Below are 25,280 nucleotides of genomic sequence, written 5' to 3' on the forward strand. Positions count from 1 at the left end.
ATTGCAGAAAAATTCCCACGTGGCGCCAAATTTTTGATTCGTCAAAATATTCATCAAATGAATTCAGCTGGAGACAGAGTGGAGGATAATCCAACGAAGTATTAGTTTGAGTATTCTCGTTCTCTTCGTTAGGGAGGAAGGCAGAAGAGCTGCTTGTTCAAGAGGGAAGGCTGCCAGGACACTTGGTAGTATTTAGACGAAAGTCGCGGAGAGCATATGATTGTTTGCTTTTGAGGTGAAAAACGAATCTGAATTCCTCTGTCAACCTCTAATTCAGTGAATTTGCTCACTAGTTTTTGAGAATGCATTCATGATGACACATGTGGGCATACACATAGTAATAAAGTAGTGATGGCTGGTATTGTGGAATCAGCGCCGTCTTTTACGCCGTTTGGCCGTTCTGCATTGGCTCACGACGAGAAAATTCTTGTTGAGGTTAGTGCAGTCTTTCTCATGACGAAACAATTAACGTTATGTGCATAAGAGGGACTGGGTAGTAGTCCCGGGCCTGGTAGTGGATAATTTCAGGGCTCTGAACATGGAGTAGAAAAAAAGAAAGGCCAGCTAATACCAGTGTCCTGTGGTGTACCCACGTAGGCTTAGTATGGAGAGCAGGAACATGGAGCAGCTGCTGTACAGCTGTATTGCATTCCCAAAACACAGTCATTAGTCGTAGACAATGTTAACCTGCCCAAGAGCATGACAGTGGACTTCTAGGGCGCGTTAGGTTGGTACAGGATCGAATAGCCAGTCCACAAGGAGCAGCCTCATGCCAAGCAAACAGTGTTCCAGAAACATTGTACATTTATGCGAAAAGTGCACCAAACTTGGGTGCATTCGTCAAAACGTGTACGAGTCACCATAGTCATTTGTACGGTATACAACGAGTAGGCCAGGTGCAACCCAAAAGCGTATGCACGTGATCATTTTGAACAAAAATGATGTTTCGCAGTGAAAAAATGAAACTGCTGCTGCTCTGGCCTTGAGACTGGAGCAAGGAGAATATGTTCTGGCCAATCCAGAACAGGTGCAGTCCCAACCAAATACGCTTTTCTGGTGAATCCTGTTCTAGGTTGTGCCAACCAAACACGCCCCTAGTGTACTCTCTGTACTACTACAACACTCTCTAACTGGGGTTTGCATGTACAACACTCCACAAACATTTGAAAGAACTCCTGCAGTGCATGATGTACTTGAACATTTTGCTAGTAATGTGCATCGATATTCCCTAAAAATATGTGCTTGATCAGTTCGAAATGGTACGCAAACACAAACCACTACAACAGTGCCTCTCGAACATTTGAAAGAAGTCCTGCAGTGCATCATGTACCTGAGCATTTTGCTCATAATGTGCATATCGATATTCCCTAAAAGACGTGCTTTATCAGTTGGAAATGGACAAATGGTACACACACACAAACCTCTAGTGCCATGGCCTCAGTACATGTTGGGATATTCTTCTGCATGTGACAGAATGCTAGAACCTGATGGAAAGAACTCCCTCTGCTACCAGACATTGGGGCATGTTTGGAATATTTTGGCCAGAATTCTCCACAGGCTCAAGACACGTTGATCGAGATGAGGCCATGTGTGTGTGTGTGTGTGTGTGTGTGTGTGTGTGTGTGTGTGTGTGTGTGTGTGTGTGTGTGTGTGTGTGTGTGTGTGTGTGGACTAACGTTATGCTGGACACAGCATCTCTATGGTCGACTCCTGTGAGGCGCTTCTGTCCGCAATGCAATAGTGCATATGCGTGAACACGTTTTGTTATTTTCCCACTACGAGTACAAGTTTGGTGAGGGTGTTCACTAATATTGTACAAGTAGAACTGGCGGCTTTACCGAGCTCTGTCTTGACCTGAGAAAGGGCCTGTCGCTTGGTACTTTGTAACTTAAAAAAAAATGCATTTCTGTAAAGCAACATTGCACCTGGAAGCTGCAGCCAGAACAGTTCTAGAACACTTTTTGTCTGCAGTAGGTGCAGCATCCTGGACTTCTTTGTATAAGGATGATGAATGTGGACTACAAACCGTTTTGTTGTGTCCATGATGGAGGTGAAGCACAGGAAGAGGTGGAAATGAACATGTGTGGCATGCAAGCAATGTTTTAACCATTTGAACTGTCATTCTAGCTGAAAACTCAGCCCACAGAAACTCATAGGTCTTGTAATCATAGACTTTAGACTCTGTAGATCATTATCAGATGGACCCATAGTCGCTTCCACTCTCGGTGTATGTACATTTCTAATGAAGGAGACTATTGTTTCATTGCATCGCACCTGCCGGGTGTGCGCACACACGTGTGTGGTCTTCTCCTTTTTTGTGCTTCAATATCCTTAGAAAGAGCGATGGAAGCTGGTCGCGTCCTATGCAGAGGATGGCTCGACCCTGTCTGGGTTAGAGGACGAGGTAAGCGTGCTTTCCACACGTTCACGGAGAGAGTTACAAAACAGTAAACAAGAACCTAGATCTAAGGACACAACGGCGGAATTTTTTTAGTTGACGTCACCTTTTTCAGAACCTATGATGCATGTCATACAAAGCACGCACAAAGCATGTGTTGGAAGACGACTTTCATCTAGAGTTTGTGTTTTTGCCGCTTTCAATACGAACATTTTCCTTTTTCTCCTGCTTCTCCAGCTTTCTTTACCGTACTCGTTGTGCAAGTTTAGTGAAACTCTGCCGAGTTCACCTGGCCACAGACTCACAGTGCATGCCTCGTACAGTATGACTCATGATCTCCAGAAAAGGTTACAGCAAATATTCCGCCGTGGGCCAACCCAAGAGGAGTTGCACTCTCTTGTTTATGTACTCTTAGTTTTAGGTATTGACGGAATGGAAACAGCGTGAATGACATGACAATGACTTTAGGTATTGACGGAACGGAAACAGCGTGAATGACATGACAATGACTTTGCCAGCGGCCTATAATTATGATGTCTGATGTGTACAACAGCCTATTTACTGTTGTGGTATTCTGTCTCTCCATTGCAGCTGTATTATAGTGGCAAGTTGGTTGTGTGGTCACGTGGTCATGGAAACCATGGCCGCCATCTCATGAGGTCATTCACTGTTGAGCAGGAAGTGCTGGATGTAAGTCAGTACAGTGACTAGTAGGCACATACATATAGCAGTGAATCTTACACGCATACATGTAGCAGTGAATCTTACACGCATGCATGTAGCAGTATATCTTACACGCATGCATGTAGCAGTATATCTTACACGCATACATGTAGCAGGAATCTTACACGCATGCATGTAGCAGTGAATCTTACACGCATACATGTAGCAGTGACTCTTACACGCATGCATGTAGCAGTATATCTTACACGCATGCATGTAGCAGTATATCTTACACGCATACATGTAGCAGGAATCTTACACGCATGCATGTAGCAGTGAATGTTACACGCATACATGTAGCAGTGAATCTTACACGCATACATGTAGCAGTGAATCTTACACGCATACATGTAGCAGTGAATCTTACACGCATGCATGTAGCAGTGAATCTTACACGCATACATGTAGTAGTGAATCTTACAGCATGCATGTAGCAGTGACTAGTAAGTAGGCACATGCATGTAGCAGTGAGTCTTACAACTTTTAAAAGCGGGATTCACAGAAGCTTTTTTGCGATGCGACAGCTGCAAAACCGGGAAATCCCCAAATCGCAGCCGTCCGGCACCCCACGCAACTGCCGCAACTGGGCCATCGCATAAGTTGAGCTTGGCTCAACTTTTTCGATGCGACAAGCGATTTTGTGTACGATTTTGACCTTTTCTACAGCAAAGTTGTACACAGGTTCAAGAGTTGCCTGTAAATTTGTACAAGTTGTACCAAACCGCGCGATTACCATGGTGACATGCCCACCTGCATTGAACTTCGCGCCAAATCAGCAAGGCGTCGTCGCATCGCTGACTTCTTCTGTGAATGGTATTTCGCGAGTTCGCATCGCACGCGTCCGTCGCAGATCACGTCGCATCGCGTGTCGCATCGCAAAAAAAGCTTCTGTGAATCCCGCTTTGCAAGGTTGGTACATGCATGTAGCAGTGGCTGGTAGGCACATCGTAGCACTCCTCTTGTCGTCTCTCTTTATTTCTCTTTTCCCCCGTCATCTCAGTGCAGCCAGTGCTTGACCCTGCGCTTGCTGTAGAATGTGCTTTGAAGCACATGCGTTTGCTCGGTCTTACTTGCTGCTTTCCAATGCTCCACCGTACTGCACTTCTGTACATTGTCAGATCCAGGGTTAGCCGTGTTGTATATCCATACCCTGCCACTGGAGTCTAGCTGAGGTAGTGGGCTATCGTATATCCACACCCTACACACTGGAGTCTTGCTGAGGTAGTGGGCTATCGTATATCCATACCCCACACACTGGAGTCTAGCTCAGGTAGTGGGCTATCGTATATCCATACCCTACACACTGGAGTCTTGCTCAGGTAGTGGGCTATCGTATATCCATACCCTACACACTGGAGTCTAGCTCAGGTAGTGGGCTATCGTATATCCATACCCTACACACTGGGAGTCTAGCTGAGGTAGTGGGCTATCGTATATCCATACCCTACACACTGGAGTCTGGTGCAGGTTGTGATCCCTTTGTTTAATGTGCTCATTGTTCTTGTACTGCCAGGTGTTTTGGTGCAAATTCTCTGGAGGAGTGAAGCCATGCGAGACTCGTTCAGGTCAGTGTACTTGTATGCACTCGTAGGCTGCATTCGATCATTCGTTCGGTCATTCGTTCTGAGTGTTTGTGTGTCATTATTATGTTCTGCTTCCTCCTGAAGCACACAACTTCATGACTTGTTTTGTTTAGCGGAGCAGAAGACTTCAAGACAATGAGTGGATATATATCTTTGAAGTGTCTACATTATCATTCAAAAGAAATTGGCACCGTTCAAGTCTCACTCCGAGCCACTATTGCTCGATTCCTCAGAGCTCAATTCACAAGAATGGACAGTTTGGTCAAAGTCACAAAGTTTTTGTTTGCGGGGGAAGTCTGTAAATTGTTGCAGCAGGATTAGGGGACTTGAAGCTTTGAGTGCCAGTTGGCGACATTTTGTTTCTGTGATTGTAGTGTGGGGCAGGGACTGCCTATCCATGTGTAGGTGTATTGATGTCTGTTTCTCTCTTGTCTTCTTTCTTTCTGACATGTGACAACAGATGAGTTGAGAGATTCACCTGCAGAGATATCGACGGAAACACCATGTTTATGCGTGGTGCAAGCTGCTTGTGTGTCAGTTTACACTATGAATGGTGCAGTGTTCAGTGTACCTGTTGCTATACAGGTCAGTTGTGTGTATGTGCCTGTGCGTATATGCCTGTGTGTATGCATTGGTGTGCATATGTGCCTGTGTGCATGTCAGTTGGGTGTAGGTGTCTGAGCATGTACCAAGAAAGTTTGCAAACTACCGTAAAAGTCCGTAAATAAGTACCTGCCCGAAAAAAATACCCCCTTCATTCTTTTGGCTCTGTCTTTTGAAGTCAAGTCAAGCCCGATAAACATACTGCCCGAAATAAGTACCGGTACGATGCGCACATGCAGTGTGTAGCATGTACATCTACGTGAAAATGACTTCTCCACTACACACAAGTCAAGTCCGAAAGTTAGTTCGTGCCCGAAAGTCAGTACCCGCCCGAAAGTTAGTACGGGTGTGGTCACTAAATTCGAAAGTAAATACGTACTTATTTACAGACTTTTACGGTATTTCGTTTCCTGCATATACAGCTGCGAAAAAGTGCCCTACCTCGTCAAGTATCCCATTCCATCCAAATATGATTGTTTGCAAAGCTCTCATGTGCCTAATTATTTAGTACTCGTAGCAGCCAGCTCACGTTCAATTGATTTTGCACACATGTTTGTTGTCTGTCTGTTTGTCTATCTGTCTGTCTGTCTGTCTGTCTTTAAACCACAGTAGATAGGCGAACCGCACAAAAAAGAGCAAGATTTGATACTGACAAATGTTAACATTTCGGCCATACTGGTCTTGTTCAAAATGATGTTGAGGACGGGGGAGAACACGCTCAATAACTAACTTACTGTAAATAGACAAATTTTCGGCAGCTATTTAATTTCGGCTATATTCGGCACCGACCCAAAACGCCTAAATTAAAACGCCGATGAAATTTTTAACAGCATCTGTCACACTATACCATGCCCTCTACCCCACGCCGAAAATAAATCGCCGCCAAAATGTCAAAAATCGTGAAGTGCCGAAATTTTGCACCACCGAAATTTTGTATATTTACAGTATAGAGGAGGGGAGGATGTGTGAAAATTGGTGCTATGACATTGTTCAAAGTGAAATAGGGTATGAAAAACACAAAGTGACATTGCACCAAAGTGACATCACCGGCTGTACAAACGTAGATGCAACACCACGTACAGTAGTAGCAAGCAGAGACAGTGACACGCAGCAGTAGTAAGAAACATCAGCAAAAAGTGAGTGGTAAACTAGCACACAAACGTGACATCCGTGTGTGTGTGTGTGTGTGTGTGTGCGTGCGCGCGCGCGCACACATGAGTGGGTGTGCATGCGTGTGTGTGTGTGTGTGTGTGTGTGTGTGTGTATGTGTGTGTGTGTGCAGTTTATGTGCTTGTTTTTCGGCTCACTTTTTGCTGATGTTTCTTACTTCAGTACTGCTGCTGTGCATCACTGTTTCTGCTTGCTACCACATGGTGTTGCATATACGTTTGTGTAGTTGGTGGTTTCACTTTTGGTGCAATGCCACTTTGTGTTTTTCGTACCCTATTTCACTTTGAACAATATCATAGCACCAATTTCTGCACATCTCATCCTCTCTATTAACCGAGTGCTCCCCCATTCTCAACACCATTTTGAACAAGACCAGTATGGTCGAAACGTAAAACATTCTGAGTAAGATAGGTGAGACTTCCTGCAGCTTCATACGTAGGTAGTGGTTTAGAGCAGACCTGCTCGTTTAGCATTTATCAGTATCAAGTTTTGCTCCTGGTGTGTGGGTCAGCTATTTACTGTTGTCTGTCCGTCTGTCTGTCTAGCAAGAGCTTGATTTTCCAAACGATGACACACTAGCAACGGTCCAGCTAGAACATCCATGGTGTGCAACAATGCTGTACGTCCGTCTGTCTGTTTGTCGGTCTGTGTGTCGATGTATATGTGTTTGTCTGTCTGTCTGTCTGCCCGTGTGCACCCGGGTATTGGTCTCTGTGCGTGGCGGCGGTGGTGGTGGTGGCTGTATTGCTGTCGGCTGGTGTGCGCGTGTGTACCTCTAGATCACCAAGGCTTGGTCAGTTCCCGGAGCACTGCTACTGTACAGCGAGAAGTCAAAGAAAGAGAGGTGAGACCACTCATATACACTCTACATGTCCATTGTTGGTCAAAGAAAGAGAGATGAGACCACCCTATGCACTCTACATGTCCATTATTGTTCAAAGAAAGAAAGGTCAGACCACCCTATGCACTCTACATATCCATTGTTCAAAGAAAGAGAGATTGTCAGACAACCCTTTGTACTCTACATGCCCTTTGTAAATCTAAGATTCTCTAGACCTGTCATTTTCCTGCTCATTTAGCATCTTTTGGCTTGCCACTGTAGTTTCTCATGAACTTCACACACGAAATCACCTTCTGTGTTCAAAAGTAGTGATTTTTGCTGAGTCTAATTGCCCGTTTCTTACTCGCCTTGTTGCGTGTTGCCATAGTGATGATGCGGGGAGAGTTGATGCTCAAGAACTCTATTCTCTGGTGCATCCCCTTGATGAAATCAAGCCGCTGGCCCTACTGCAAGAAGGTACGGTTCGTGTTTGCATATTTGAAGTTTAACGTTACTATGTATGCTGGCGTTTCCTGGTTGTACAGTGTGTGTGTGTGTGTGTGTGTGTGTGTGTGTGTGTGTGTGTGTGTCGCTGCTCGTTTGGCGCAGGCGTCCCGGCTGTTCGGCGTGCTCAGGTCTCCGATATTTCAGTGCGTACATCTCTCGGTCCACACCAAGCGGCTGGTGTATCGTGCTATTGTCCTTCCTGCTCTTCTCTACGGTGCGGAGACATGGCCCATCAAAGCGGGTCATATTCGCCGACTCAACACCTTTCACCATCAGTGTATTCGTACAATTCTCGGTATCTCTCGTCGTGAGCAATGGGAGGAGAGATTGTCGTCGGCATCGCTGAGTGAGCTGGCAGGGGTGGACGTCGACATGGCCGATGTGATCAGCAAGCACCGCTTCCGTGGCTTGGTCATGTTGCACGGATGAAGGAGACCCGGCTGCCCAAGCAGATGCTGTTCGGCGAACTGCCCTGCAAACGCCCGCAACATGGTTCCAAGAAGCGCTGGCGGGATGTTGTGTCCTCGGACTTTACTGTCATCGGTTTGTCTGAAGCGGACTGGTATGACACAACGCAGGAGAGATCCGCCTGGTTTCAGTGTCGTCGACAGAGGGTCGAGAAGGAAGCCCCAGACATCCCGTGCCCCAACTACCGCTGTGACAGAGTGTTCCGTCGTCCTGGTGACCTCAAGCGGCATGCGCCTTACTGCAGATTTCGCGTTTAGAGCCTCAGCGTGAGGAAGCCATCGCTATCATTGCTACGGCAATGGGCGTTAAAGGTTCAAGGTGTGTGTGTGTGTGTGTGTGTGTGTGTGTGTGTGTGTGTGTGTGTGTGTGTGTGTGTGCGTGTGTGTGTGTGTGTGTGTGGTGTGGTGTGGTGTGTGCGTGTGTGCGTGTGTGTTACTTTGCACGGCACAGACACTACAAGTGGGTTGGACCGTCTTCATTGCACATTGCTGCCAATGTTGGCGTTAGATATCATACTTGTTGATGTTTGTCTCGTCACTATCGCTGTATTCTGCCGATACATGTATGACCGGAGAGAGAGAAAAGAGAACATTTGGCGTTTTATATCTGATTATTCTGTGTTGACTTCACAAGTGGACTGGCGAGAACTTCATGATCTTGCCCAAAGCCTGCCTGGCCAGTTCTTCAGAATTGTGTTTCTTTGACAGTTGTTAAGAAATGCGAGCATGGAACACTTCCCGTCTCGTTTGTTTTCCAGGAGAACCTCCAGAGAAGAGTCGTTCCATCTTGGCACATCTTGAACATATGACACCCATCCATGCGTTCGCTGAAGTTCCTATTATTCTGTTCAAGGAGAAGAGAACCGGTGGAAAGTTTCACCTGTATCGCATGGAGCTGCTACCTCCAAGAAAGGTCAGTGAAACGTTGTGAGTGCCTGCAGTGCATTGCGTAATTCACGTCTTGCTTTGGTATTCATTTGTTACATTGATGTTTGATTGTTGCAGTGTAGCAACAGTACGTAACTAAGAGTATGCAACTTGGCGATCACTCGGCTCATGGCGAAATTTCAGTCCTTCCCAGCCGTTTGACTCACTGTTGCTATCATGCGTAGCCGGAGATCCAAGTCCAAAACACTTGCACATTGCAGCTACGATAGTCGAAACAGAACAACGGACGGTATATCCACCGGTACCTTCAACGAATATTATAACTTTTTCTCTCAACCTTTTCTCTCGCTGCTGTAGCTCTTTACTGTACTCGTAGTGCAAGGTTAGTAACACCCTGCTCAGCTCAAGCGGCAACAGATTCTTAGTACGTACCCGTGCGGTATCACTCATGATCTCCAGGAAAGTTGACGTCAACAAGAAATTCCGCCGTGGGCCAAACCAAGCGGAGTTGCACACTCTTGTCTAGTGCACGTAGTATGTACAGTGGTCCCTCTATAATCCGGCACCATTTGTGCCACGAAAATCTGCTGGATTAGGGAGGGTGCTGGATTAAGAAATCTGATCTACTGCTGCAATGTGCATGAAGAGGACATTTGGCTACTGAAAATTGTGCCGGTTTATCGAGGGTGCTGGATTATAAAGTGCCGGATTAGAGAGGGACGACTGTACATATATTCTTGGTAACAGTCCAGCAATCGAACCAGATAATGATCAGCCAGAGAGTGGAGAGTGTGACAACTGGGCACACACTGACAAGGACTATATTATATGTACTGCACATTGGACATGACTGTGTTGGAGCAGGTGTCAGGTTGTTGCATGGCACAGTACTACATGACGTACTTGTCAGGTTGTACCCAGTTTGTCTGTTCGTTATCTGGCTCAATTGGTGAACTGTTTTAACAGTTAAAATTATAACGTGTACCCAATTATTCTGACTCGGTTTCTGGTACTTGCTTGGCTCAGCGTCCGAGTTTAATTATGATAGCAGTACTATTTCTTTTTGTCCTTGCTGTTCCTGTCTTGCAGGTTGTTCCAGCTAGTGATCTGGTTGACACTGGTGACTTTACTGCAACTGTTGGTGTTGGTGGCCATCATGTAGCCCTGCCCGCGACTCGACAAGACGAAGCAACGCCAATGTTCCTGATGTCTAAGCCCTTTGGCAATCGTCCACTTCCGACAACAGCTACAATAACATCTCCAATGCCACCACCAACATCTACTGTATTGTCACCTGCAATGAGGAGTGAAGTTGCCGGTCACGATTTCAACACTATGTCACCAGTCGGCAGAGCATCGGTGGCAAACAAACGTCGCAACATGGCACAGCTGCGACGTCGTCTACAGACATCGCTGCAAACTAGCAATATGACAGCGTCTCGCAGTCGGGACCTTGGTGATGCTGCAAGCCCCATGCCGCTGTTGCGTGGGCCGTCCAGAATACTAGGCAATCGCCGCTCGGCCAAGCCATCTGCCTCTCGTATGTATGCATCTGCTGCCGCATCTGCTGTGTCCTCGCCACTGCCTCGCTCTAGTCGTGGTGCGTGGACTGCTAATTCGTCACTGATTAACTCAGCTCGATTGCAACTAAGTGCTGTGAGTAATGTCACACCAACAAGAACACCTGGTTATCCCTTCCCCAGTCCCAACTACTGTCCATCAACTCTGCAACACTGCACCACCGCCGGTGGTGCTGTCAGGAGTGTCTTCTCACCGTCCCTACTGGCACCGTCGTCAGTCTTGACGGCTGCTGGCAACACTGCTATACACACCGATGCCAGTCTGGATATGGATGTGTCTGTAACGTTGGCATGGATTGATTCAAAGTGTCGCATAGCCAACCTGCCCATCCAAGACGCGTTTGTCTTACGTGACGTCAATGGTCGGTTCTTCATTTGTTTCTACCAGTCGGGTCCTCGTCAGTTGATGTGCATACCTGTCACAGAGGGCGGTGCGGTGCAGGGCCAGCCTCAAGTCTTTCACGACGTTACCGGTGCAGCGGCAGTTAATGCTCTTGGAGCTCTGTGCCTTGCCACCAGCAGCTCTCTTGACTTGATCAACATGCATGGCCAGCGCCACTGCTTGCAGTCATTACAGCCCGGTCCCTACTATGCTCCATCATTGAGCAACGTAGTCGGCTCATGGCTGTCTTTGTCTTTTCAAGGTGGGAAGACGTGCAAGAGAATGACGCTCGGCGAGCCCGTTACCAATGAGCTGTTGGAGATGTGTATAAAGACACTGCAAGATTGCCTGTCATCACCTGCCTTCAGTCACTTTGCTCTCGTCCTGTTTGGAAGCCTCTCTGTCCTGCCATTACGAGATGGAAATAGCAGCTGGTCCTGTTTGAAGCAGGCACTCTGCTCGGCTCTGCAATTGGAGGACAGAACAGTGACACACGGTGCTGAGACGGCCATGGAAACTGCCCAGGATGAAGAGGATCTGATCAGGACGGTCTGCTCTGCCTCTCCTAGCTTAGCAAAACCTATCCCTACACTCTGCCGCTTGTCCATCGCGGACAGCGTGTTTTCCACCGTCTCACTGCTGTTCAGTCAGCTCCATCTTGTCCATGAAGAGGTGAAGTTGAATGTGGAGATGTCAGCAAACACCACACGCCCTCTCGTTGCATTGCTGGCCAGTTTGGCATATGCTCTGCAGCTACCTGACTATGTGCGTTATTACATACTGGAGCATCCTGAACTGCACACGCAGCTTCTGCCGTATATCCATCCTCATCCGGTGTCCTATCGGAATATTCCTCAATACCCACTCAACATCACCCACTATCTGACGGCTCTGGCCGAATGTGCCAGTCCAGCCCCTGCCTGGCGTAACAACAGCATCTGTAAACGCTCCGATATGCTCACTCATCTGTATACAGTGCGAAGAGACTTTCTGCAGCAAGCAGCAGCAGCAGCAGCACAATCGGCTGAGACACCGACAACGTTGATTGGTGGATTCACACCTGTCAAACCAACACAGCTACCAGCATCACAGTCATTACTTGATAGGCTAGCTGCTGATATGGACGATAGTGACCTGACTGAGGACATCTTGGAATCACTACCGGTTGGCTTCAGAACGCCGGTTGAGCAGATGTTGGAGTGGTGTCGTCATGGCAATTTACCCAGCCTGCCGCTCTCGGTGTGTAAGCTGCTAGGTCGTAGTGATCAGGTGTTGCAGGCGCAGCTTACTGCTGACTCTGACATTGTTAAACCGGATATCGCCGTGCAGACCTTCTCACAACAAGAAGAAAGCAATGATGGCTTGGACTTCTCAGATCCGAAACTGCCTCTTCTGTTCTCGGATGATCTACGAATGAATGAAGTTTCCGCCTTGTTGCAGTCTACTCGTCCGGTTCTAATCACGGTGGAGCAGAAACAGGAGGCATCTGATCATGACCATCAACAAAACCAAGTACGCCAGCTCATGGCTATCTGTCAGAGAACGTTTGCATTGCCCATCGGTCGTGGTGCTGCTACGCTGCGTTCCGTGCGAACACTTCCGACGGAATCCCTGCCCGTTCCGATCCTGTGCAATACGGGCAAGACGCCCGCCCCGAGATCGGTGTGTATCAAGCTCAGAGAGGAGGATATACACGAGATGAGATGGCCGATGTTTCACAACGGCGTGGCCAGTGGTTTAGCCATGGGCAAGTACCGTGTGGACACAAAATGGATTCTTCACAACAAGCCGCAAGAAGAGGAGCAACAACACGAACATGGTGGCTTTCTCTTTGCCCTCGGTCTAAATGGGCATCTTGAAGCCCTGCGACCGTATGAAGTCTGGGAGTATTTGGCACAATTGAATATTGCCACCACAGTAGGTCTTCTGCTGGGTATATCGTGCATGCGCTGTGGATCACGTCAGCAGCAGACTCTGCGCTTGCTTGCTGCTCACATTGCATCGCTACGCCCTCCCAACTCACTGGTGGTCAAGGTCCATCCGTTGATTCAGATTGCCGCAGTCCACGGCGTGGGAATCCTGTCCATGGAGACGGCCGACCAGCACTTGGCTAACGTCTTTCTGCAACAGATTGGCCACTTGCCAGAGCAGACTGAGCTGAAGGATCTATGCAAGTTTGATCGGCATGCATATTCATTAGCATGTGGAATCTCACTGGGCATGATCATGCTTGGGCATGGTGAAGGCAAGTCATCCAGCAACCTGCACATCACAAGTCGTCTCTTCTCACTGCTCGAGGGCAAGTCTCCAGATTTGAGGCACAGCCAGCAGTCCGGCACAGCGTTTCCAGTGACTACATCCGGCCAAGAGTCAACAGCCGATTCAACAGCAGTGTGTGCTGAAAACCTCATCTTGAATGGTCTGGGAGTGGATTCTCATTGTACAAGTTCTGCTGCAGCACTGGCTTTAACACTGATGTACTTGAAGACTGGCAGCAGCGAAGTGGCCTCTTGGTTGCAGCCCCCATCCACCGTAAGAGAACTAACAGGAGTTCGTCCCGATGTCCTGGTGTTGCGTGTTGCTGGCCAGCATCTTGTTCTATGGGACTCGATTGAGACCAGCGAGAAGTGGATATCCGACAATACGCCTGCTCCTGTCCAACAATCTTCGGTAGCTTTGCGTGTGAAGGAGGGTCTTATTCCTCAGTATGAAGGTAGCTTGCAGCAAGCTGCATGCTGTGTACAAGCTGGATTGTGTCTTGCTATTGGTCTGCGATACGCTGGAACTCAAGACCAGGCTGCTTTCGATAGGATTTTGCGCTACTGCAAAGTCATGTTGAAGCTGAGTGACCCGAATGTGTGTCCAGAGGTGAGTGATTCACTTTCCGTAGCAACTTGACTGAAATGGTCTGCACCACCTCTGTATGTGTCTAGTTGTTGTGCAGTGCATATGCTGTCCATTTGTGCAATGTGTTCCCTTTGTGGGAAATGCCTTGTTTCTGGTGCCAGTTGTCTCATCATCAGCAACAGACTGTTTGCCTCTACTTCAAAGTACTATTTTAAAGTGTTCTTGTCCATGATGACATATATGTACTTGACAAGTATGATTATATAATTATATATATATATGTATTCGTGATATTTCTTCATTTTTCCAGTATGCGTGTGTGCATGTGCATGTGTGTGTGTGTGTGTGTGTGTGTGTGTGTGTGTGTGTGTGTGTGTGTGTGTGTGTGTGTGTGTGTGTGTGTGTGTGTGTGTGTGTGTGTGTGTGTGCGGGAAAAAAATGAAAAGACCAAAAATAGGGATTCACTGGCCAGAAAAAGTCACTTCAAAATAGCTGTATGGTGTAGACCAGGCTGAATAGTGACGGTCAATTCTTCAGCCTTGCAAGCTATTGAATGGTGCAATCCCAGCACAAGTTGCTATGGCTTCTGCCGTAGCATTGCTATCATCGCCTCTGGCGATGGGCGTCAAAGGTGTGTGTGTGTGTGTGTGTGTGTGTGTGTGTGTGTGTGTGTGTGTGTGTGTGTGTGTGTGTGTGTGTGTGTGTGTGTGTGTGTGTGTGTGTGTGTGTGTGTGTGTGTACAAACTCCTATTACTCTTACAAATCACAACTAATGTTGCTACTGCTCTAATGTCTACCCTTTACTTTTGTGACTGTTGTTGTTGTTGTTGTTGTTGTTGTTGTTGTTGTTGTTGTTGTTGTTGTTGTTGTTGTTGTTGTTGTTGTTGTTGTTGTTGTTGTTGTTGTTGTTGTTGTTGTTGTCGTGGTCGTCGTTGTCGTCGTTGTCGTCGTCGTCGTCGTCGTCGTTGTGGTAGGAGCACAAGCGTGTCTTTATCATGAGCCTCTTGGTCATGCTGTTGTCACTTTCCATGGTAAGGAATTGAAGAATACTGCCTTTTGCTTGACGAAAATGGCCAACGTGACTGATATAACGTCGACTACAAACCAGCTCACAAGTGAGGGGGTCCCCGGACTGTGAATCCAGCACAGCCACCACATGTTGAAGACAGTTGACTACCTGGGAGTATCTTATGCACTCAGTCACATTGAAGTTTGATGTTGAACTACTTATACCTCCTGCCCCCCCCCCCCCCCCCCCTCCCACACACACACACACACACACACACACACACACACAATTTTAATATACATACTAGTAGAACACCCTTTCACTGTACTGTTTCTGAGCAATGTTTTGAAGCAAGCTTTTCCCACTTCCCATCCAACTGACCTTTCCTGTTTTCGATAACGGATCATGTTGCAACTGTTGCTGTGTCCAGCCGATGCCAGTTTTGTGTGCACAATGTTCTCTGTTTACCATTTTGTTCTACTGCGCCTGGCGTGTTCAGGTGATGGCAGGTACTGGAAATGTCACCATTCTCAAGTTATGTCGTTTGCTGCATGCCCGCACCAGTGACGATGCATTCTCCTACGGTAGTCATCTTGCGGTTCACATGGCACTGGGATTTGTTTTCCTTGGTGGTGCCAGGTGCGTATACTCTGTTTTCTGCTTGCTGCTACTGTATGCGGGTATCCAGCAATGTATGTGCATGCAGATGACTGGGCTTGTTCTGACAAACTAACCTGTCTCTTCAGTCGGCGTGCTTCTGTTGTGTTTGTTTTCTTTGCTGTGGAAAGGATGCATGGGAGCAACTAATTGGAACATTTTTTTACCGGTAGCTCATTAGCTGACGAAATGTGTGTGTGTGTGTGTGTTTTTGTGTGTGTATCCTGTGTATGCGTGTGTGTGTGTGTGTGTGTGTGTGTGTGTGCACGTGCATATGCATCCTGTTTTGTGTGTGTGTATGTGTGTACACAAGCACACGCGCGTACGCATCCTGTGTGTATGTGTCATCCTGTGAATGCTCTATGTGCACATACAGGTATAGCTTCAGCCGATCGAACCGTGCTATTGCTGCGTTGCTGTGTGCTGTGTGTCCGCAATACCCCACACTTCCTAGTGACAACAGGTCAGTAAACAAGTGTGTCATCACACGTCGCACAGTTCGTCAGGTATTGTTTCTAGGTATTATTTCTAGGTATTATTTCTAGAGAGTTTCTTCCACAATTTCCCAGGGACAGGTATATGTTAGCAATCCATGCACAGATTGAATGAGGCTTTTACAAAGTTGGCTTTTTCTTAGGGGTGAAAGTTGGCACTGAGATCCCGAGTTCGAGTACTCAGATTTTCTCCAATCGAATATTCGAGTATTCTTCATCTCCTAAAAATTGCACACCAATGGCCTTAAAATCACATGATACAATCCTGATTGAACCGAGTAGCAGTCATTTTTCTCGGGTATATTGGTTGGTGGGTCATTTGGGCTCTCTCTACTCGTGAACAAATCATCGTTACAAATGCTCACCACACAGTCTGCACATCAATATCTGCCGACTGCTGCTCTGAACACTGCAGATGTCTGTGGTAAAGACATGTACATGTACCATGTATGAACGAGTACTCTGATTTATTCCGAGTACGATTATTTTTGAAAAAAAAACCGAGCGAGTACTCGAGTATTCGGTATAATTGTTTCACCCCTACAAGTTTTTCTCCTTTTGTATTTCTGTTTGTTAGGTGCCATCTACAGGCATTGCGTCACCTGTATGTGCTAGCAGCTGAGCCACGACTGCTTGCTCCTGTTGATGTGGACAGTGAGGTGCCGTGTAGAATACCACTTGTTGTCACCATGAAGGTACGCATGCCGAACATCTATCTAGCAAAGTCAGCCACTGCACAGATGCCATTGCACCGATGCATACAAGTGACAAAACATTGCTGTAGCTTTTCTGGGGGTAAATTGTTCCATATTTGGCAGGTACAGCCAGCCCGAGTTCATTTGTGAATAGGACTGTACGCAGTTCATGACCTGTTATGCAGGGTTGGCACCATAATGTGTACTGTTGAAGTGGATTGGCGCCATGGCGGTCGGGTGGGTGACATCAGTAGATGTCACTTGAGAGGCAGAAACGCGTGACACCCGAGAAAGGTCAAATCTCACAGTGACGTCAGCTGATGATGACTGTGCCTCCAATCACAAGATCGTGGACTAGAATCTAGGCTAGATCACTCCGGGGTTTTTTCTTTCTTTCTTTCTAGGATGTAGAATAATGTATATTAGAGGGTTGTGATATGCAGTAATGCTATCACTGATTGAAAAAATCCTTGTGTAGTGTAAAGATGGAATTTGACCTAAGCAAACTCACTATCACCTATGATGGAAAGAAACTCAAGACTGAGAAACAACTCCGGTGGATTCACAAAAAATTAGGGCAAAAAAAGAATCGGGAACTTCACAAGAAACAGATCCGGAAGAATCGAAAGAGGTATCCGATTGTCACACCACCATTCACAGTCTTAAAGTCAGTACCCAAAGGGATTCTGAAATCGTTCATCTATGAACCGAAAGAGAATCATCCAGATCTGTATATATTCTTTGACAGTAGGGAGGTTTCGCTCTACGTAATTACGTATGAAAATCTGTATGTCGTACGCGCCGGGGAGCGAGGGCAACTTTCATACGGAAATCTCTCTACGGATTTCCGTAGGAAACCTCTTTCCTACGTTGAGTCCTCCGTAGGACTTTTTGAAATATTTTTCGCATTTTCCGCATTTGCCCATGGCAACATTCAAGCCACGCGAAACACAAGGTACACACACCACTCCCACCACTCCCACCACTCTTCTATACAGTCATACTAACTTGTACGCCCTTGAGAAACGCATCAACTTCAAAACCTATGTATTTGTTTACCGCTGCCTGAATGGACTTGCTAGTCCTCTTCTGCGAGACCGCTTTACCTTGCGCGACCATGGTGCTCGCACTGCAGCCACCACCCGTGGCCAAGTCTCTGCTGCTCTTGTTCTGCCCCCGCTAACACCCGACATGGCTTTAGTGCAATTTCTTATTTGGGCGCTGCCAGGTGGAATACACTTCCACCCGCTTGCCGCATGTCTAGTTCACCAGCTGAATTTCGCTCATCCATCAAATTATACGTAGGGTTCCCTGTAAAAAGGCGCTGACGCCTGTTGGGAATTCCCTAGTAAAAGAATAAATAATAATAATAATAACACCGTACACCACGTGCAAAATATAATGGAAAACGCGGTTTCGGTTCATGGTGCATGCCAGGGATTCCGGAGTCGACTCCCTGGTGCATGCGGTGGGCGCATGCAGCCAACGTGTCTCCAAAGCAACAACGCATGTTTAGCAGTCGTGGAGAAATCACGTAGAGCGAAACCCAACAGCTCTGATTTTTACGTATGAAAATTCCGTGTAGTTCATACGTTATTTTCATACGTAATTCCGTAGAGCGAAACCTCCCTAGTATCAGCATCCCACTGAGAACACTAATACAGAAAGAACTGGAAAATCTCGAAGGTGTGAAAGTCAGTCTGACATTACAAATAGAAATGGAGAAAGGAGATGACATAACAACCACAGACACACCGTACTTCAGAAGTGGACCAATGACAGTCACAACATCTCATGAGATTGGTGACGGTATTCGAACGGCACACTCACGAATTCATAGAAATATCGATAAGTGGATACAGAATGGATCAAACTGGCACATCAATCACATCACCAGATTTTATGTTGATGTAGCAGCATATCAGCCAATGAGAGGTAAATCCTACATTGATTTACCGACCGATCTCAAGAAAAAGAAGGCAATCATCAATGTCAAGAATAAGGATGATAAATGTCTGATGTGGGCACTGCTCTCAGCTCTGTATCCAGCAAAGAAAAATGGTGACAGGGTAACTCAGTATACAGAATATAGCAACAAACTTCATCTGTTCGGAATCGATTTTCCAGCACCACTGAGTCAAATTTCCAAAGTTGAGAAGCAAAACAACCTAGCTATCAATGTCTTTGGGTATGAGGATAACGTGATCTATCCGCTACTGCTGACAAAGAAAAGAGGTGAGAAAGTGATCAATCTTCTACTCTACCAAAAAGAAGATCAGAGTCACTACTGTTGGATCAAAGATTTCAGTAGATTGTGCTACGATCAGTCAAAACACAAAGCCAGAAAATTCTTCTGTACAAGATGTCTCCAACCTCACAACACAGAGAAATCCCTGAGCAACCATCAGGAGTATTGTGATAATGTCACTGGATTATCAGCACATATGGTACTACCAGAACCGGATGACGATGGAAATCAGCCAACACTGAAGTTTATCAATCATCACAAAATGCTACAATGCCCCTATGTCATCTATGCTGACACTGAGGCACTGATCAAGAAAATCGATGGAGTGAAACGCAAACAAACTATCCAGGATACTACGCAGCATGTTGCTTGTAGTTTTGGCTATGTCGTGGTGCGTTCTGACGGAGTGATGACAAGTCAGTGTTTCTACCGGGGTGATGACTCTATGGATGTATTCTTTGATAAACTCAAAGATGAGGAGAAGAAAATCCAATCAACACTCAATAATCCAGCACCGATGGACCTCACTAAGGATCAAGAAAATTGTTCAGAGAGACAGAGGACTGTTGGATTTGTAAAAAGAAACTTGGTGTTGACAGAGTCCGTGATCACGACCACATCACTGGTGATTTCCGCGGTGCCGCACACAATGACTGTAACATCGAACTCAGAATTTATCCATACAAGCAACACATCCCTGTGGTTTTTCACAACTTGAAAGGCTATGACAGTCATCATCTCATCGGAGCAATTGGAAAGACAGATGTTGAGACCGTCACATACACGGATAAGGATGGTGTATGTAAGAGTAAAACTGTGGGTGATATATCAGTCATTCCCAACAACATGGATAAATTCATCTCATTCACATGGAGACAGTTCAGGTTCATCGACAGCTGTCAGTTTCTCAATGCCTCACTTGATAGACTGGTGAAAACAACACCAGATGACTCATTCACTCACACCAAGACGTTGTCAAACCATCAGCTGTTGATGAGGAAAGGGATACACCCCTATGAATACATGAACAGCTTCTCCAGGTTTGATGAGACTCAGCTACCAGCACAGAGTAAGTTCTATTCTTCACTGTCTGATGAGGGGTGAGTGACGATGACTACAAACATGCTGAGACGATTTGGATGAAATTCGACTTTCAGACTCTTGGTGATTATCACGACTTGTATCTCAAGACCGACGTGTTTCTCTTGGCTGACGTCTTTGAGAATTTCAGAGTAGAAGCTGTCAGGACGTATCAGCTGGATCCAGCAAATTACTACACTCTGCCTGGATTCGCCTGGGATGCTCTGTTGATGTACTCAGGTGTGTCCTTGGAATTACTAACAGACTATGATCAGCACTTGTTTGTAGAATCAGGAATGAGAGGTGGTGTGTCGATGGTCTCACAACGATATGCTGCTGCTAATAATCACTATCAGGAGAAATTATGATGCTGATCAACCATCGTCATTTATCCAGTATCTCGATGCTAACAATCTCTATGGTTGGGCCATGTCACAGCATCTCCCAGTGTCTGATTTTCAGTGGGAGAAACCATCAGAGAAACTCCTGAACAAGATGCTGAATACTCAAGATGATTCCTCATCGGGGTATCAGAGGCCTAGCCAAAGCCGGCTCAGCCGGCAGAATGCCGGCTGGGAGGGCGACCTGCCGGCTGAGACAGCTCCAAGGGTTATTTTGGCCGGCTGGCAAACAATTGAGATTCAGAGAAATTTTCAGTTTCTACAAGTACAAGTATTTGTAGCATGCTGTGTTCGGGATCATTATTCTTTCAATCATGTCACCAAGCCCACTATCCTCCGCCAAGGTAAGAGTCGACCACTGTCAGCTGTCGAAAATAGGTCCAGTTTCTGCAACTACAATGTCCGAATAATCGTGGAAACAGAACGACCGGCACAGCAGCGAAAACTACTTCCACTGTACTGGTACTGCACTACAGTGCACTGTACTTGTGTAGATCCCGTAAGTGCACTGCACTAGCACTTGAGTCAGTAGATCTACGTAGCAGAGGCTACTCACTGTAACTCAGGCTCAGTGCTAGCTCTTCACTCACCCTGAAATGCACTTGAGTACGACTCGTATGCACTCGAGTACATGTACGTCGTTGGTGCGCAGAGTGCCAGTAAAAACTAAAATGTAACAGGTGCTAGGTCGGGTCATGGTTCGCTGCTTCCGGTGGGTACACGGCTGTGACACTGACAGCTAGACTCTGGACTGTCATATCGTGGGCCATTCGTGGCTAGGCTGGGTCTTGTGCATGCTGCATTTCGGAACACATGACCATCGGCATTGTACACTACTCCAGTTGTTGTGGCGGACCACTCAGGCACTGCGTTGCTTTAGTTAATAATAATAATAATAATAATAATATCTTTATTAGGATGACCCAGAGGCTTGTCGCCTATCAAGGGGTTCACCGCTTTGAAGGATGTACATGTACACGTATGAGCTAAAGTGAAAGTAGTGAAAAGTTGTGCAGCGTGAATGCGTTGGGGAGCACACGGGGGTTATGTACATGGCGTAGGCATACCGGAGAGCAAAGCACTATGTTTGCAAGTGAGTTTGCGAAGCTCATTCTTGAAAACAATAATGGATGGTTCTGCAGTTAGTCTTGGTGGGAGGCAGTTCCATAAGAGGGAGGTTTGGAAGAGAAACAACGATTTTGATGTGGTCTTTGCTTTAGGGAGAATAATTTTGTTAGGGCGTCTCGCACTCTGCGTGATATTGAAATGGAATGAAGCTAGGCAACGTCGATACTTGAAAATAAATTTGTGCATGGTAACCAAGCTTAAAAACTGCCTGCGGTAAAGAAGGGATTCAATGTTAGCTTTTTTATTAAGATCCTGCTTGGGTGTATTAGTTGTAGCACTTCAAGTAGTTCCTCCACGTTGCTTTAGTGAACACATGATCCATGCTGATGTAGCTGTTTCAATAGTGTTTGTTTCCTTTTTCATATTAATTATTTTTGTTAATTTACCTATAGTCACAATGCCATTGTCACAACTGCCTGATAAATGTCCATAATTGGACGAAGCGAAAGGAGATGCAAGCTGCAATGAAAGATTTGTAGTGGTGTGTGTGTGTGTGTGTGTGTGTGTGTGTCTGTGTGTCTGTGTGGATATGTGACTGATGGCGGGGGTCTGGGGGCGCAGCCCCCAGCACGATGCATTTTCACTAGAACGTTGGCCGGCTGGCATAAAATCCTGGCTAGACCTCTGGGTATATCGTTGAATGTGATCTGGAATATCCACACGAACTTCACAAGGAGCACAACGATTATCCAGTTGCTCCGGAACATCTTTCCGTCAATGAGGACATGCTATCTCCATACCAGCAGGAGCTTGTTGATAAACTCAATTCTTCCGGAGTAGATGCTCTCAAACTTGTACCAAACTTGAGGGATAAGACGAAGTACGTTCTCCATTATCGAAACTTGAAACTCTACACTCAGCTTGGACTACGTTGTGTCAAAATCCATCGTGTTCTGAAATTTACTCAGAAGCCGTGGATGAGAGACTACGTCCAGAAGAACACTGATCTCCGGAAGAAGGCAAAGGATGATTTCTCTAAGGACTTCTATAAACTGATGAACAATGCGGTGTTTGGGAAAACTATGGAGAACGTTCGGAGGAGAGTCAACATAAAATTGCTGAGAAGTCGTGAGGAGAAAAAAATCAAACAGCTTGTTGCTAAACCAACGTACAACCGCCATGTGATCTTCAATGATGGGCGGGAAGACTATGCATAGCTGCCATTGTATGTTGGTAGTATAGCTGCCATTGTATGTTGGTAGTCAAGAAGTCTCCACAGTAGATGTACAACAGTGTGTCTCTCCCACGTTTATGTTTGAACCCAGTGCACAAACACGCACTATGCCGGGTTGTGGTGTTCAAGCCTCCATGACTGAACAATGATCGTAGGCTGCTATTTTATTCTTTCTTGAAAAGCACTGGCTACCGTGACTGGCAAAATGTTGTAAAAATTGGAAACACACAAGGATTGTCACTTTCTTCGCTGTTTCGTGAATGCCTGCTTATCGTGTGCACAGGACGGACATCAGATTCATCAGACTGCCCCTATGATACTGCCTAGTCTGACTGATATTAAGACTGTGAGTGACACCAGTACAGCGTTTGCCGTTGTGGTCACTATGAGATCTGTATGGCCTGAGTGAACTATGCGGTCTGTATGTGGGCTGTATGGTCTATATGGTGTGTGTGGTGTGTGTGGTGTGTGTGATCTATGCAGTACAGTGTCATCTGTGTGATCTGTGTGATATATGTACTGTGTAATCTTTGTGATCTGTATACTGTAGTCTGTATGGTGTGTGCTGTGTGTCGTCTATGCGGTTTGTGTGATTTGTGTGATCTATGTGCTCTGGGCGATGTGTTTTATCTGTTGTAATCTCTGTTGCCTGTATGATCTGTATGATCTGTGTGATCTGTGTGAGCGGTCTTACCTGGTTTACCGGTGTTAGCTGTGTAGTCTGTATAATCGGTGTGTGAACGTGATCTGTGTGATTTGTGTGGTGTGTGTGTGGTTTGTGTGATTTGTGTATGTTCTTATATTTGTAAATCAACAAATGGTCAGCATTGATGTGTGCGTGCGTGCGTGTGTGTGCGTGTGTGTGTGTGCGTGTGTGTGTGTGTGTGCGTGCGTGTGCACGTGTGTGTGGTATGTGTGTGCGTGTGCGTGTATAACTGTGTTGAAATGGTGCATAGGTATGTACTGACAGCTCGGCTCATTGGCCTATCACACTGGACTTTGTAACCAGCTACAAGCACTGCAGGTAAGAGTACATGTATGCTCTGTGTTTCTCTAGTGCTCTGGTGGCACGAAACTGGTCGCACAGCACAGTGGCGCACACACACACACACACACACACACGCGCGCGCGCACACGCACACACACGCACCACACACTTGTACTTGCTCACTGCCAAAAACTGATCATGTGGGTCTTCCCGGTAGAGGGGAGAGAGGCTCAAAAGGAATCTTGGAAAGATGATTCAATTGGCTATTGAACCGCCCAACGGCCGACACCCCCTGAAATCCCCAAACTCTGGATTGACTTAGAAATGATCCCACTTATGGGGGGGGGGGGGGGGTATCCAGTGAACGGCAAAGGAAGTTTTCTGCAAGCTTTTAAGCCTATTCTGATCACCCACTTTCTGAGTTTTCCTTTTCAGTTCACTGGATACCTGTACATGAATAGTAAAGCTACTGCCGGTACTAGCTACTTTGTTGCTCTTTGTACAATATCATCATGTATCTTGTTTGTTTTGTACACTTGTAGGAAGATAGTGGAGGAGCACAGAGGTGTTCTATTTGTCAAGAAGAGACCTGTCAACGAAGCGGTGAGTAGTGTGAGAGATGTTTCACTGTTCACGTCTTTGCGCGGGCACCAACCTAACAGTTATGGAGTAGTGTCAGATCTGCCGTAAGCAACCTCTTCTTGTTGGCAGACTATCTGCTGTCATCAGCCAGTTGTTCTTTGTCTTGCACCGATGGTTTCGCGTACGAACTGATCCATCCTGGGCGGTGGCCATCTGCTTTGTGTGGGCAGCGACCATGATGTCATGCACTGGAGCTGCTCATCAGCCTGATGCCTTGATGCAATGAGGTGTATGACCCTATTAGGTTTTATGAAAGTGTGCCCAGCCAGAGTGGCAAGGTGTTAAGCATGCACTGGCTTGCAAACCCATGCAGGCACCCGACCCTGTCAAGTCTCAAGAGTGAGAACAAACACCCAACCCTGTCAAGTCTCAAGAGTGAAAACAAACACCCAACCCTGTCAAGTCTCAAGAGTGAGAACAAACACCCAACCCTGTCAAGTCTCAAAGAGTGAGAACAAACCAGCAGCTTTATCATGTTGCTCGTCACAAGTTCTTTTTGTGTGTGTGTGTGATTTTCTGATCTCGCATGTTATTTTGAATGCGCATCAGAATAGTTTCATTGATCATGTACACACTGCTTATGACATCAGGCATGTGAATTCCAGAACAGACATGATTACTTTTCTCAATCCAACCACTCACCCGTGGTCTCTCTCATGCTGCAAAGGCCACATGTAACCATTGCAGCAGAGAAACCGTGTGTGAGTGGATTGTGTGAGTGGATTGAATGAGTGGATTGTGTGAGTGGATTGTGTGAGTGGATTGTGTGAGTGGATTGTGTGAGTGGATTGGATTG

General features: G+C 46.4%; 1 protein-coding gene across 1 annotated transcript in view; it reads left to right on the plus strand.

Moving 5' to 3' along the window:
- Positions 1-73: 73 nt before the first annotated feature.
- LOC135813753 (anaphase-promoting complex subunit 1-like) overlaps positions 74-25,280 on the plus strand; it is a 38,299-nt gene continuing 13,092 nt past the window's right edge. Inside the window, exons 1-16 of the mRNA XM_065326759.1 lie at positions 74-435; positions 2,336-2,404; positions 2,990-3,088; positions 4,635-4,686; positions 5,165-5,289; positions 7,257-7,321; positions 7,686-7,774; positions 9,030-9,184; positions 10,249-13,989; positions 14,943-14,999; positions 15,477-15,616; positions 16,011-16,097; positions 16,706-16,823; positions 23,138-23,200; positions 23,811-23,878; positions 24,385-24,445. Coding sequence (XP_065182831.1) covers positions 352-435; positions 2,336-2,404; positions 2,990-3,088; positions 4,635-4,686; positions 5,165-5,289; positions 7,257-7,321; positions 7,686-7,774; positions 9,030-9,184; positions 10,249-13,989; positions 14,943-14,999; positions 15,477-15,616; positions 16,011-16,097; positions 16,706-16,823; positions 23,138-23,200; positions 23,811-23,878; positions 24,385-24,445 — 5,073 coding nt within the window. The 5' untranslated portion in view covers positions 74-351. The remainder of the gene's footprint in view (positions 436-2,335; positions 2,405-2,989; positions 3,089-4,634; positions 4,687-5,164; positions 5,290-7,256; positions 7,322-7,685; positions 7,775-9,029; positions 9,185-10,248; positions 13,990-14,942; positions 15,000-15,476; positions 15,617-16,010; positions 16,098-16,705; positions 16,824-23,137; positions 23,201-23,810; positions 23,879-24,384; positions 24,446-25,280) is intronic.

The sequence above is a fragment of the Sycon ciliatum genome, chromosome 4 (assembly GCF_964019385.1).
Source record: "Sycon ciliatum chromosome 4, ocSycCili1.1, whole genome shotgun sequence".
Lineage (NCBI taxonomy): Eukaryota > Metazoa > Porifera > Calcarea > Leucosolenida > Sycettidae > Sycon > Sycon ciliatum.